Source organism: Orbicella franksi, chromosome 8, assembly GCF_964199315.1.
Source record: "Orbicella franksi chromosome 8, jaOrbFran1.1, whole genome shotgun sequence".
Taxonomy (NCBI): Eukaryota; Metazoa; Cnidaria; class Anthozoa; order Scleractinia; family Merulinidae; genus Orbicella; species Orbicella franksi.
This window is the reverse complement of record NC_138152.1, coordinates 7,568,006-7,583,123: the sequence shown is the minus strand read 5'-3', so window position 1 is coordinate 7,583,123 and position 15,118 is coordinate 7,568,006. Positions and strand designations below refer to the sequence as shown.

General features: G+C 39.4%; 2 protein-coding genes across 3 annotated transcripts in view; both read left to right on the top strand.

Moving 5' to 3' along the window:
• Position 1: 1 nt before the first annotated feature.
• On the top strand, positions 2-2,458 carry LOC145495577 (meiotic recombination protein REC114-like). The gene is made up of 5 exons (XM_081475216.1): positions 2-307; positions 417-506; positions 930-1,013; positions 1,284-1,565; positions 2,200-2,458. The coding sequence occupies exons 1-5, from the start codon at positions 197-199 to the stop codon at positions 2,365-2,367; spliced, it is 735 nt and encodes a 244-aa protein (XP_081331342.1). The 5' UTR covers positions 2-196; the 3' UTR covers positions 2,368-2,458.
• Positions 2,459-9,650: 7,192 nt separating this feature from the next.
• Positions 9,651-15,118, top strand: part of LOC145495481 (uncharacterized) — a 38,891-nt gene continuing 33,423 nt past the window's right edge. Inside the window, exon 1 of one of the 2 annotated variants that reach the window (XM_081475107.1) lies at positions 9,651-10,420. The gene's annotated coding sequence lies outside the window, so the exon portion shown is untranslated. Of the gene's footprint in view, positions 10,425-15,118 lie in introns of both variants that reach the window. The other variant, XM_081475109.1, reaches the window with a different exon arrangement.

The window sequence follows — 15,118 nt, the reverse complement described above, 5'->3', positions numbered from 1 at the left end:
ATGCGTTTTGCTTTCAGTACATTTTGGCGGCAAAAAAGCCCGCCAAAAGTTAGCAGACGCGCTCAACAGACGCGCGCCGGGGACTGTAGAAAACAAGTCGCTCAGAAATAAAAAAGAAACCTTGCAGAACTTGCGACTAGATTAGCTTACTGAATGCTAGCTGATCTTTGCATTATTAAATTGATTTTCAAACAAGATGTTATGTGGAAATAGAACTGTACAATCCTGGCCCGTGGATAAATATGCTAAGTTTATTATGACAGGCACAAACCAAGGACAACAGACAAAAGATCAGGGTCACTGGAAGGTTAGTTGTTCGCGTCGGTGAGGTGTTTTATAGATGTACAAAAACAGAGTCAGTGAAAGTTGATTTCACTTAAATTGTATTTTATTTTTCTTTAATGTACTCTTTGCAGCAATTTTTGCCCGCCGAAGATGGATCTAGCAATTTACAAGTGTCTCTACTAGAATCAAACATGGTCGTAAGCGATGGAAAAGTTATTCACGTAGGTTTTCATTGATCTCTCTTTAGTCTTACTAAGCAAGTTATAAATCTTGTGTTAACTTAGCACAGTTTTGAGGCCCCATTAGGCGTGGGGGGGGGGGGTCTGAATATCCCGTATCCCATTAATTTTTGCCCCAAATGTCCCGTACCCCATTAATTCCTGTAGTTTGTATCCCTATAATTCAAGTTCGATATCCCACTATCTCTTTTCTAAATATCCCGTATCCCTATAATTTTTCCCCGAAATATCCCGTATCCCTATAATTTTTTTCGCAAATATCCCGTATCCCTAAAACCCCTAATGGGGCCTCAGTTTTTATGTTCATAGTTTCACATTTTGCACTATATGAGCTTAGTAAGTACTCTTTGAAGAGCTTTAATATATGACCTGTAACTCTGCTGTTTATTCGTGTTTTCTCCATAGGAAAGTTTCTCTTTATTTAATGCCAACAAGTGGTTGAGAGCTGTGGTTAAAGGTGACAGTATGCTGTTCATGTACAAGATGAACGTAAGTTTTATGTAGTGTCACTGCTTGTTTGTCTTTAGAAGAGTGAGAGACCGTATTAATCGGGGGTGGGGGGCAATTTTAACTACCAATGAAAATAATAAGAATCAGAAGCTCCTTGCACCAGCTTAGACTTTCCTCACTTAATATTTGTTTTCGCAACAGGAGTGCATGTCTTCATCACTTCGGTTTTTGGTAATGCTGCTTTCTGACTAATAACTGGTAAACACTTTGGCCACTATCATTTGTCTCTTTGTTGTCTTATTTCAATAGAACGACTGCCGAAGATTCAGAGTGAAATTCAGCAAAACCTCTGACCGATCAGCGATGGAAAACTGCCGTCATTTCATTTCCGCCGTCTCTCCCCGAATCCCCGTGCGAGAGATGCCAGTAGCTGCGGGACCCGAGTCCGACTCCCAGATGCAGATGGAGGATTCACAGGTTATTTCTCCCGACTCGCAGCAAGTCAGTAGAGGAACCACACGCGGGGCCGGCTGCAGCTCTATAGCAAGCGCTGCTGCGAGTGGATTGACACTGTCTGACTTAGCGCAGAAGGTAGCCTATCTCCTTGATAGTCGTGATAGAGAAGGAGGAGGGTTGGGCGTTTGTAAGGGTTTTGTGCAATAATTGGCTATCCCACAGTCGCTACTGACGGCCGAGGTAACGTATTCGAAGCTCAAAATTCGGCCTTTCCGTTTTTCCTGCATCTATAGCTACCCAAATAGCATCGATATTGCAAAGAGAACACGCCAAGAGCTCTTGAAAATACATATCGTCTACCCATAAAAATTCAGATTTTTAAACATCGCAAGGGGCGTTTTCCATTCGACAAAATTTCTAGTTTGAACTCCAGGAAATTTCTAGGGGCATTTGGAACATTCCAGAAAAGAAGATAACCCAGCGAGGTATACCTAAAATTTAAAAACAATTTTGCCTAGAATTTCCTGTATTTTCTGCCAAATGAATGCTTCGCATCTCGGAAATTCAACAATATTCAAATTTTCCGGAAACTTTTCCAAAACATTTCTACTACATTTTCCTAGATTGTAAAAGTTATAGAATATTTGGTCGAAAAGCACCAACAGATTGACAAAATGATATCCTCATGCATATTTGACGATAATCAGACTTATAAAAACTCAACAGATTAAGTAATCAGTCTCATTCCCTGAATGCTTTTGTATTTCAGGTTACTTCATCAGAGTCACACAGGGATACCAACCAGTCCAGTAGCCATATTGATATACCACAGGATCAGCTAAGTCTGATGATAAGACTTTGTTTAACCGACAGTAACTTCCCAGCCTTTGTTGAGGCTGTTGAAAAGGAGCTGACAAACTTGACCTCTTCGGAATAAAACTAAACGTTTGAGTGTTGCATTCTCCGTGTTTTACATAAGCTAAGTGTACCACGCGATAGAAAATATGGCCTGCAGTGCAGACGGATTCCAGCTGTTGATTGTCTCTGCAAAAAATAACGTGTTATTATTTTCGGCGGAGACAAATGACAGCTGGAAATACGACGGCGTTCGCAGGCTATAGAAAACACAGACAAACAGAATTTAGAAAAGCCGTTAACACTCGTCAAACAATCGAGAATACAGCCGTTACTGAAATACTCGCACAGAGAAGCCCTTGAATCATCAAGAGCGTAGGCGTTAAGTACTCGACAACAGTATTCTCCATTCTCCAATTTTTGGTTATATAGTTACGGCAAACAGATCGAGAAGAGGTCACACTGCCAAAATAGCTAACTAAAGTTATCGCTGTCTTGACTTTAGTCATAGCCTTTTTGATGTGATCACAGCCAAGATCACGTCCATCCATTGAAGCTAGACAAAACAAGCTGTTGTAGATTCTTTTACCTTTCGTGCGTTAGGCTCCGTCCACACTACGCCGGAGGAATTGAAAACGGAGGTTTAACCCCGAAAATGCATCACGTACATGTTTTCCGGTCCGTCCACACTACTTTGGAGGAATTTAGAAACTCAACAATCACTGGTCATTATGGATTTGTGTTTGAGGAAAACTCGGTCGGGGAGATCACATGATTATCGTGATGTTTTCGAAAAGCTTTGTTTTCAAAATGTTTCCCGTCCACATGAAAACGAAAAGTCGTCGTTTTCAAATTCCTCCGGTTCGAAGAGCGTTTCAGAAAGCTCCATTTTCGTGACTGATTGGTGTGGACGGTAGGCCTAATCGTGGTTTTATAAAGCTGCGTTTTCAAATTTCTCCGGCGTAATGAGGACGCTGTCTTAGAATTCGAAGAAAACAGAGATAGTACTAATGCACGGTTTTAAAAGTACAGAAAATGTTTGCAAGGGAAGTTAAAGAAATACAGCGGTGGTAGAGCATATTTTGAATTGGGGGGAGGTGGGGGGTTTACAAGCGAGCGCCAGCGGCGCTAACTTGTAGGGGGTGTGGAGATATTTGTATTTTTTGCTTGAAATTTGGGGGGCTAAACTCCACCCCACCCCTCCCGGCTCCTCCCTCCCTGAAATAACCGTAAACGAACTTTACTGGATAACTCGGAAATAATATCAAGGTGACGTGTAAAAATAAAATACAATTAAGTTATTAAAATAATTAACAACAATAACAAATCAGGAAAGTGGTGCAAATTTTCAGAATATATAACTTTCATCACTTCATGGTCAGAGATATCCACCTCCTTTCAAAATATATACAGTTCTTGATCAATATAGTAATGTTTGCCAAATATAAATAAGTTGCAACTTTATTTAAAATCAGGATGTGTCATTGTTTTTTTGTTTTTTTTTTTTGTTTTTTTTTTTTTTCGCAACCAATCATGACCATTGCCATATGAATATGATATCATCGAAGCTGAAATCAAGTCCAATATTGCGAATCTAAAAAAACTAATTTTACAATCTATTATTGTAAACACGGAAAACTTTATATATCTAAGTCTCTTTTAAAACCATCATCTCAATAGACCATTTTACAGTTGTCTGCTCTGTGACCTGGCCTTTGTATGGCAGCGAGGCTAGAGTTGACCTTGTTTTGATACAGACCTCACTGCTTTTGTCATGTAAATGCACCTAGTTAGCATCAGAACAACTTGTTTTACGCAACAAAAGCAGTGAGGTCTGTATCAAAACAAGGTCAACTCTAGCCTCGCTGCCATACAAAGGCCAGGTCACTGAGCAGACAACTGTAAAATGGCCTATTGAACTTATTTGAAACAAAAAAACCTGCTGCTGCCGGAGGTGAGTGAAATTTGTTACATGAGACCACCAAGTGAATGCTCTTCATGATTCAACTGAAAACAAAACGTCGAAAAACTTGAATTGAAACAAATAACATGGCTGCTGTATGTAAAGAGACACTTGTACACTCCTTATTAGCGTATTGAAACTTAGACAATACCATGTGCACTAAAGGAAAGTTGTTAAGTTTCAGTTAGTGATCAGAAACAGCGTGATCGAATCGAATAACAGAAGTACTGAGTTTAACTTCTTTACGATAAAAACGTCTTTCAAATTTGTCTCGTGAAAACCAGATCAATACACAGCAATCAGCACATCGAATATTGTATGTTTGTCCACAATGACAGTGCGGAAGTTTTTTTGCTAAAAGAAATCTAAATTTAACATTGTAAGTTAGTTAAAACAGTGTACGCATTGTCTTTAACTAACGGTTTGAACTTACACCTTTAATTTTTTATACTTGGCAAAAAATAATAATTTCACTTTAGATATATGAAATCTCGCAGTCGATTTTTCGAACCTCCAAGTGAAACAAAAATTGGTTTTAAAAGTTGGGTAGTTCGAGAATTCGAGGGTTTGAAAATTACAGCGTTTGATTAGCGAGAATTTTGATTTCAGTTTTATTATTTTTCGATGAGGTTTTCGGTTTATATTGTTTGGCCTTCAGTTTAAGCCGAAAAAAGCATTATGCAAGAAAAATTAATTCCTCGGTTAACTTTTAATCCTGGGCAGGAGCCTGGGTTAGCGTTAACCGCTGAACAACCTGGCCCTGTAATTGCGCGAAAAAATCACCCCCTGAAACTTGACCGAAACTCCTCGTTGCGTTCTGAACAACGCACACAACCGTTACTACAGGTAAGTTAATGAAGAATGGCGGTATTGCGTGGTTCTAGGGTGTCAGACATCTTGAATAGTTTATTTGAACTTAGTTGTAGCCCTTTTTTAACAGTTGGCTATCAAGAATGATGTACATGCACATCTTTTGTACTTTTATCGCCCTTTTTATCTGCTTAAGCGATGTTTCACGTCAACGGCGGGAGTGCTTGGGCAACTCCAACTATTGTCCTGGCCAACTTGGAGCCATGGGCTCCATCTGTAGGGACAGATATTGCCTGTGTACTGGGTTTTAGTTCCTACTCCTCGCTACTCCTCCTTTTCGGGGAGTAGCGAGGGCCTAATTTCTAGAACAGCGGTTCGTAATCAAGCCGACGAGCCGCCCTGCTGTTGTATTTTCACTGGCCGTTGTGTGTTCATGTGGTCGGGCCATGCTTCTTTCTGCTATAGCTACGATGACACATTTGCCAGGTGAGGACATTACAACAGAGCTAGGTAAGGAAAGACAGATCAAAATTAAAGAGTGGCTAGAGAGTTATAGACCAGTACGCCAACGGACGGTTAGGAGCGAGACTGCAAAAGATATGAGGCTGGGGCCTTGCCGCCAGCTGTCTCCGCTGTTCATCGCACCGACAACGTATCTGAAAAATTTGAATTTGAATTTGAATTTGTGAGTCTCGACATGTGACGATAAGAGGTAACAATAGTTGTAAAATCATTAAGAGCCATTAAACGGTGTAGATTGATACGCATGGCAGCGAAAAACCCAAAGAAACCCTAAAGTAAAGCCACGAGAGCCGTTGAATAATATTTGTAATAAGTGTTCGTGGAAGTCTTGGGAAAAAAAAGAGACTTCATAGCTGACAAAATTACGTATCCTAAGGGCTAGAGTGGGCTTTTCATTCTTTGCCTAATTTACCTCTCTTGAATTACTTCGATGCCCTGATATCGACAGGAAAACAATTTCACATCTAGAATAAAAGGTTTGGAGTTTATCGGTATACTAGATTTGCAAAATAAGTGGGGTAGGCAATCATGCACGTTGCTAAAAAAATAAGAGTTAACGAGGTTCAAGTGTAATCAAATAATGAATATTATAAGTTTTACACTTCGTCTAGAGTTTAGTCTTAAAAGTGCGCAAATTACATAACAAATTTGAATAATTAACTTCCATTTTTAACTATTAACTGAGATTTACCGACAACCGACAAAGTAATGAAATTTTAACCAACAACCGACATATGGACTCCCCAATTCAGACCCTGAGCGTGTTTCATTCGAAACATAAACCACGCATTTCTATGGTTCATAATTCTTAATATAGAGACGTTACACACGGCGAAACGAAGATATAGATATGAATTTTATTTCTGAGTGGTAATAACAGTATTTTACGAACGAGCGCTGCGTTGAGCTGCGAGTGAGTAAATTGTTTTACTAAAATATCTTTTAAGACGAGAAAATAAAATTTTTATCTTTAAGCCATCGAGTAATTTTCTCTTTATTACATAGACAAACTGACTGTTTGCACGTCATCAATATCCTTAATTTCGAATGAATTTAACGAGTGTTGTATTTCCTAGTAAAACACTCGTATAGTAAAAACGCTGGATGTTGGATCGACGAGCACAAGAAAAGACCAAGTTGACCACTTGATACCGGGTGTGTCCCCTCAAAACATTGTGACGTCCTTCACCTCCACTCCACCATGCATCTCTTCGGCTAATACGTTATACACTAGTCAACTTATTTTTATTTTATTTTAGCTGATACATACGGATTTAAAATCGTTGAGAATAGTGATGCAGCCTTTGCCAAACCACAGTATAACAATCAACAGCCCCAGGCAATCTACAGCTGCGCGCCTGCTAGCAGTTCCACACAGTACGAAGTGCACGTACTGTCTGTGTACGAGGTTATTAACACACGTCCGCCATCAGCCGGTGATGCTAATGGAAATATTGTCAGCAGCGGCCAATCAGGCCGACCTATTGTACTCGTGTTTGCCAGTTACGAGCCTGTTAACTGGATTCTTAATGTATTAGCAAACATTACCATCAGTAAAATTATCTTGGTGAGTACACCACAGGAACTTAAACCGACGAAATCGTTTCAGATTTTAAGAGGGAATGCACCAGAAGTTCGAGTAACGAGTGGACAAAAACTTTGTAACAAGATTGTTTACATTCTGTTGCAAACTTCTGTGCGACTGTGTTAAATATCTTCTCAAAAGGAGTAATTTTTAACAACACCAAATGTCGAAAACCAATTTTGAAGTTCATTTGAAACGCTTGAAAGTTCTAGTTAAATAAAGACGATGATGAAATTTTATCTGTGTTTCCAAATGTCTCTGACCTTTGAAATTAATTTCCTCGAGTTCCCATGGGTAATTGGTATTGGTGTTGTTTCAAGCGACTATTCATATATTGAGCTCTTAGAAATGCAAACAGGACTGTAATATACTTGACATTATTCCGGTATAAAATTTTTGTCCGCTTAAAACTAAAATTGCTCGATTTCCTATCGGATTTTGTCTTGATTAAGACTTGAAGACATTGCGCAATCATGCATAATAAGCAGAAGTATTATGGATCTCTGACGCAATAAATTAGATAAAAGTAAAATATTTAACAACAAACAAACCTTCTGCGGAATACTTCAGAATTTGCGGTTCAATAACCAATAAAATCAATAAATCTACTCTTACTTTTCTTAACGAGATCTATTCCTTTTTCAAGTCTTTCTCCAATTGGCTCAACCAGTGATTTTAACATTATTAGCCTATGTTCACACTTGGTGCCTTTTGGTGCCTGAGTACAACTTAAGCTGGGCACTAATGTGAACACACCTCTCTTCCAAGTAATTACACCAGTGATAATTCGGGTTCAGACACGGACTGTGTTTTTCCTCACATTAACTTTGAGTAGAGTTCTCGTTAGTAATCCAGAATACCGTGAACACTAAGTAATCTTGCTAATCAAAGTCCTATGTGAGCTAAAAAAGAGTTGCACTCTACTTTTAGGTTGCTTACTACATAGACGAAAGGTCTGTTAGTGAAGACGTGAACCAAGTGTGAGTTGTTGACAGTAGGGGAACCCGTACTTCGGAATGGAGCTGAGCCGGAACATGGCAGCGATTCAGGGGGAAGAGATACCGTGGGACTTTTGCAGTAAGTAGATAGCAAGTGTGTTGGAGTTTGCGCAAAGGACTGCAAAGCAGAACAAAGACCGTAGACAAAGATTCCATCCATCCATCCATCCATTTATCTATTCATTCATCCGTTCGTTCGTTCGTGCATTCATTTATTAAATCATTCTTTAGTGGAAAAGGTTTAGATGGGTGCGGTAGCAGAAGACGCTGTATATCATTCTCCAGCAGCTTCCAGAACAGCTAACAATTTTTATTTCAATCCATACGGCCACAAATACCATAGCGGCTAACCCTGGAAGAGCTGTGGTAAGCATGATTAAAACATGACGCACTGATAGTCGTATTGATGTAGCTCTCCATGAACAATATACGTGCACGCATGTATTTTCTTTTTTTCCTGCGTTCTGTAGACAAGTGTATGACAGGTAGCGACGTTATTTACAGGAACATACAGAGCGGATAAATGGTCCCTGATGGTATCTTCACACACTGGTACATGTACATAGCTAACAATTTATTTGTTGCCAACTTATCAACTTTGTTAGTATAAAACATATATTTAACGTATTTTTTTAAAAAAAACATATTTATGTTACAGGATGTATCTATATCTAACTGAAAAACAACCCAGTTTCTAACCTGTTACTCACATTGTGCAACTAACCAGAAGGAGAATATGCCCTTGAACCAAGTTAATCACGTCATTGGTGCCTGGTATGTATTATTTTTCAAGGCCTATACTACCTCCAAAGACGAAATCAGCTGTAAAAGTTTACTTAATATACATGTAGTTGTGTTAAATTGAGTACCTTTACCTGATCTCAATTTCATTAGCGTAACTTCATTTCTTGCTCGCTAAGATCTTCTTAAAATAACGAAAGTTTCTAAAAATGCGGCGCCTTATTTCGAAAACGAGCACGGTGGCCCCACATTTGTTATGTACTTTGTCTTATTACAGGTTCTCAGACGTTTGAAGACCTCAGTAACAGCTCCACCGGCAACAGCTCCACCGCCACACCCACTGCACCGGAGCGTCACCAAATGCATTCCACTTTCTTGAGCTCAAGCTAAGACGGCGATTATAAAAATGTGTGCTTTCGTAAGTAGCTTAATCATGGTCGCTTGCTGTGCTAAGTTAATAACAAGTCTGGAAAGTAAAAAAGTTATCTCCTGATTCGACCTTAAAACGTATAAAAGTAACAAGGGAGACTGCTTAGCTTATTACCTAAAGTGAAAGATATTAAACAAATATAGCTATTTTATCCAAAGTGTTTACGGAAAACCAACGTTCGTAGCTGCGGAGCGGAGCACCATGCTCATAGGAACCCGTAAATTGCTTTTCTCATGATCATCATGGCTAGCGGTATTACCCGAAATATTGCTTGTTGAAGCTATTTGATCCAAAATGTTTACAGAAAACCAACGCTCGTAGCTGCTGGTGTTGTAGTTAACTAGAGGACTAGGTGTTTATTCTAACCGGTTTGTTGTTATTTGTCGTAGTATCCTATTCAGCAGCACAAATGAGAAAATACATGCATATTTCCTCATGAGCTGCAAGTTGCAAACGAACACGGAAATTTCCCGACGTACAATTATAAAGATGTTTTAGCTGATGTAAAGGTACATGGAGATTTCCAAGTATGTTTAGTCAGCCAAAACGTAATTTCAGAAGCGAAAACAGTGATATAGAGAACCACGGAACTTTCCACTGAGGTATTTTTCGTCCGCCCAGATGTTAAGTATTTTTACATTTCGGCAGTGACTGTAGCGAAGCGAAGATACATAGAATTTGTATGTATCAGGTAAACACAATTAACACTATGAATCGAGAGACGTGCCTCAACTTTTAAACCACGAACTAGGAATACTATATCGAGATTCCCGACCTGGGGTTATTCGAACAAGGTTAATTAGAATTTTAAATGCGGTAGCACATGTAAGCGATATTGTCAGTATCTTGTGGTTGCCTTAAGGACAAATGTTATTTTACTTGCGTCATGGATTTTCACGCAGCCAATCAGAGCGACGCGGAACTGTCGAGTTGAGTATTGCGAATCTTGAAACTGAAATTTTGCGCTATTCGTTTGACTTGTTTGATACATTACCTAAAAGTTTGGATGTTTCATAGCCAAAAGAAGGACATTTTCTCATCAGCTGACTCGACTAACTTATCTACCGAAGCTTGGTACTGACTCAGGTAGGTGAGTAACACACCGTTCACTAGCTAGCGCTTAACGAGCTTAAACGCTGTTCTTAAATTTAAGACCACAACATGTAAACGCTTGCCGTGTAGACATCCCATAGATAAGCTAATCAAAGTGGCTATGAACTACTCAACTTTGAAAACGAATCGTCTGTAAACAGCGTTGTGATGCCACTGAACTGAGTTTAATCCGTAGGTCGTATGTATCGAGCTAGCAACATAAACAAGACGAGCCCGAGGATTTTTAACATAATTGAAAACCAGGTTTTGGTTTATCAGTATTACAATACAAAAAGATTGTTACAATATTCTGGCTCTCTTTCAGAGTCATGCCAAGTTAGATCAAAAGAAGTAGACAGCTTGTATATCAAGGCTAATTACGCTATAAACAAGCTATGACATAACATGAGCTATCGGGCTGGAAAGGCGATAAATGAAATTAAAGACCACTGGCACTGTTAACAAATAATTTCAAACGCAACAGTAAAAGAATAATTGACACCATTTAGGACATTTAAAGCATTCATGAAGTCATGCTAGTCCGAGACGTTACAACAAAGAAAGCACTGCTTCTATCTGCCAACGTAGTAGATTAGTACTCTACGCGTGACCAAGTGAAAATCCCTGCATGGCCATCCCTGTGGCTCTCAGTTTCCTACTTTAAGCATAAAACCAGGAAGTACAAGTCAATTCTCAACTCCCTTTTACTAAAGATTCCGTATCGAAAAACGTGACATTTCCCAGGCTATTTACGTTACGTTACCCGTTATTCATTCATTCATTATTAATTCGCGTTATTTATCAATTCATCACTTTTCAAAAGGTCGAGTGCAAACTTAACATGCATATAAATTTTGTCAAACGTTTTGTTCCTTAAAACTCAGAGAAGTAATCAAATAAAAGCTTTTCTTTTTCCCGTTTCTCTGTTGCATTAGCTCTTTCTTACTATCCAAACGTGTTTAAAATCTAAACATACTCACTCGGTGACCGGATTCGCAGAAAATCTTACAGTAAACGAAGGAACGATGTCGTGCAGGATTTTTTCGAAATTAAAAGCTACGCGTAAAAACTACTGCATGAATACCTTGAAATACTGAATTCTATGTATCTCCGCGTACGAAAAGGTCTTTCGATCAAATGCATTTGTCTGCTGAAACACATTTTAATGGACGAAAGTAAAAAATGTTGCAGTGACATGCCAAAGCATTTTGCTCACAGACGAATTCATCGTGACGTTGATGATCGATTCTTTAGAATACTAAACAAAATAATATTTATAGGACTATAAAAAAAACTTTTTTTAGACTTTGTCACAACAATACAACTGTTGTAGGTTTCTGTCCTGAATAAGTTGTAGGCCTGACCTAAACAACAAAACAATTTAAGATTTGTGTTCTTCTACTATAACTTGTGTCAGTTGACAAGAGCATTATACGAGTTGACATCTTAGCTTGTTCAATTGTGCGAATCTAGCAGGATATTCTTTTTTTTTCGTCCTTTAAAACGCACGTGCCTGACGATGTTGTCGAAACTTTACAAATTATTCTTTGATTCCTTCAATTAAAGTTTCAGTATATAAGTTAGTCGCACTGAAGGGTTTATCACGATCTACAAGCTCTTCCACCCGACCTGATCAGCGTGGTTAACAATTGAAGGGGTGAGTGCAAAACCATGCTAAGTGACGATTTGGGTGAAAAAAAAAAAAAACTTCGCGAAAGGGCTTGAATTTTTGCATGTGCTCTTCAATGTAATAGAAAAACGTGGTTCTGTATTTTTCCCGCTGGGTTTTGCTTCGCTTTATAAAGACGCCGCCAGGAAAACCGAGTGGTTTTTTGGCATGCGCAATATCTCGAAAACGAAGCGAAGCTTAGCGGAAAAACTACGGGACATTGCTAAACATACCTAAACAAAACTGCATGCGAAATTTGGAGCGTTTTCGACAAAGTTCACTTTTGATTAAAATACCTAATGCCCTTTACCCGCCGAGTCCTTCAAATAAACGAAGCCGGGCCTTTGTTATGATAAACAGAGCCGATCCTTTGTTATAATAGCCAAGCCAAGCCTTTGTTATAAGTCGAAGTCTCGCCTCGGTTTATCATAACAAAGGATCGGCCCGCCGCGACCGCAAGGACTTTGATTTCACTTAGAAACCAGCAAAATGTCAATTTCACGCAGCGCATAAGCTCAAAAATGTTGATTTTAGGTCAAAAAAGGTTTAAATGTTGATTTCACGTTAACGCGTGACGGCAAGGAGGTTGATTTCTCTTAGAAACCAGCAAAACGTCAATTTCACGCAACGTATAAGCTCAAAAATGTTGATTTTTATAGGTCAAAAAAGGTCTATATGTTGATTTCACGTTAACGCTTGACGGCAAGGATGTTGATTTCACTCAGAAACCAGCAAAATGTCGATTTCACGCAGCGCATAAGCTCAATGATGTTGATTTCAGGTCTAAATAAGGTAAAATGTTGATTTCAAGTTAACGCTTGGCGGCAAGGATGTTGATTTCACTCAGAAAACAGCAAAATGGTAATTTCACGCAACGTATAAACTCAATGATGTTGTTGTTGTTAGGTCTAAATAGCTTAAAATGTTGATTTGACGTTAACGCATGACGACAGGGATGTTGGTTTCACTTAGAAAACAACAAAATGGCAGGAGCCCATGATGGGCTCCTGAAAATGGTAATTTCACGCAACGTATAAGCTCAAAAATGTTGATTTCAGGTCAAAAAAGTGTAAATAAAAATAAAATAAACATTTCAATAAGCACTTTTCCAAATACGGCAACGCCTTAAATGGCTAAAAATCACGAGATAAATGCATAGTTTTCGACAAACGCGATCGTAGCTTTATGTCACGCACCGCCATAACTTCGAAGTTCAAAATGCGCTGGTACCTCTTATGCCTGATGAGGATAACAACTTTGGTGGCTGTTTAGTTTTGGATTTAAGAATTTGATGACTTCACGTGAATAAAATCAACGCAACGTGGATCACAGATCTATGTTACAATCGATCGCCACTTGTTGGCCATTATTATGTTTAAACAATCTAGTTACCAGTTCGAGAAACGTCCGCAGAACGTAGTCGCAATATATGCCGGGAAGGGTCTTTACACCTCGTGCGCGGAAAAACATGGCGGTGACAGTGATATGTGTATCCCCGTGATATGTGTATCCCCGCACACATATCACTAGTGATATGTGTATCCCCCGTGGGGATACACAAAACACTGATACGCGCCTGGGCATTCAACGAACAAAATGGCGGCTCGGTTGCGAGGTTCCAGCGAGCACTGTAAGGAGTAGGCGAAACCAGAAATGAATTCACGCCCAACGGAGCAGCTTAGGATTGCTTGAGTTTGGTCGAGTTCCAACCGACTCGATTGTATATCTGACTAAAACTTCGAACATCGGATACACATAGCACTAATTATTTCATGGCGCAGTGATATGTGTATCTCCTAAACACAGCCGTTACATTGGCTATCTACCTGATCGAAAAAAGGGCCAATTATCGCCGAAACGTGCTGGCTGCTTATTCGCGACGACGTTTATACCCAGGTTGAGGTTTGCGGAGTTTCCAACTCGAACGTCTAAATATCTAAACTGAAATCGCGTGCAGGGGATACACACATCACTAATTATTTCATGGCGCAGTGATATGTGTATCCCCATAAACACAACTGTTATAATATAGCGCATCAACCTTGTCAAAACTGCAGGCAATATTAGCACCCGACGTTTTTACAGGGCTTGGGTTTACTGGAGTTTGAAACTCGATTATTCCACTAAAAACGCGTGCACCCGTGCACGGGATAATAAGGGTTCCACATATCACTGATTATTTCACGAACTAGTGATATGTGTATCCCCATGGACACAGCTGTTATATTGGCTTTCTACCCAAGAAGAAAAATGCCCATTACATTTGCATTGTCAAAACTGGCTCGCTAGAAATATTCACACCAGGCATTTATTCATAGCTTGGGATTTCTGGAGTTTCACTGACCTCGTTTGTATACGACGGCATGCAGGGGGTACACATACCGCTAATTATTACATGGCGCAGTGATATGTGTATCCCCTGAAGACAGCCGTTATCTAGGCTATCTACGGAAGAATAAACGTCGATTATTATGAAACTTGCTAGCAATATTCGCAGTATAGCAATGTATACAGCTTAAGACTTAACATATCTTACAAAACGTCGAACTGAAAAGCGGGTGCAGGGGATACACGAGTGCCACTAATCATTTTATGGCGAGCGGGTCGAAGCAGTGATATGTGTTTCACTCCACGAATAATTCAGATGCAAACAAGGCGATGAACAGTAGAGAATATGCGTTACTCGAGGGGTGAGAATGCACCGCGCAATTAATATCGTCCTAGAAATCCCGTGCCGTGAAACTCAAATTGAAATATATTTATTGTAGATCCATTTGCTGTTCAACTTTAAATTCATCATATCCTGCTCACAGAAAACCAGTTAGGATCAAGAACACAATTCCAGCAGCAGATACGTAAGCTCTTTCAACTACAAAATTGAGATTTGTGTTTAAAGTCTGTTTGGGTGATGAGTCGTTCGTCCAGTAAGCGACCGGACGACGACAGTGCTTTCAAGGAGGATATTGCTATTTAAAGTAGAGGGGAGGGGGATGGGGGATACACATATCACTGGTCGCCATTTT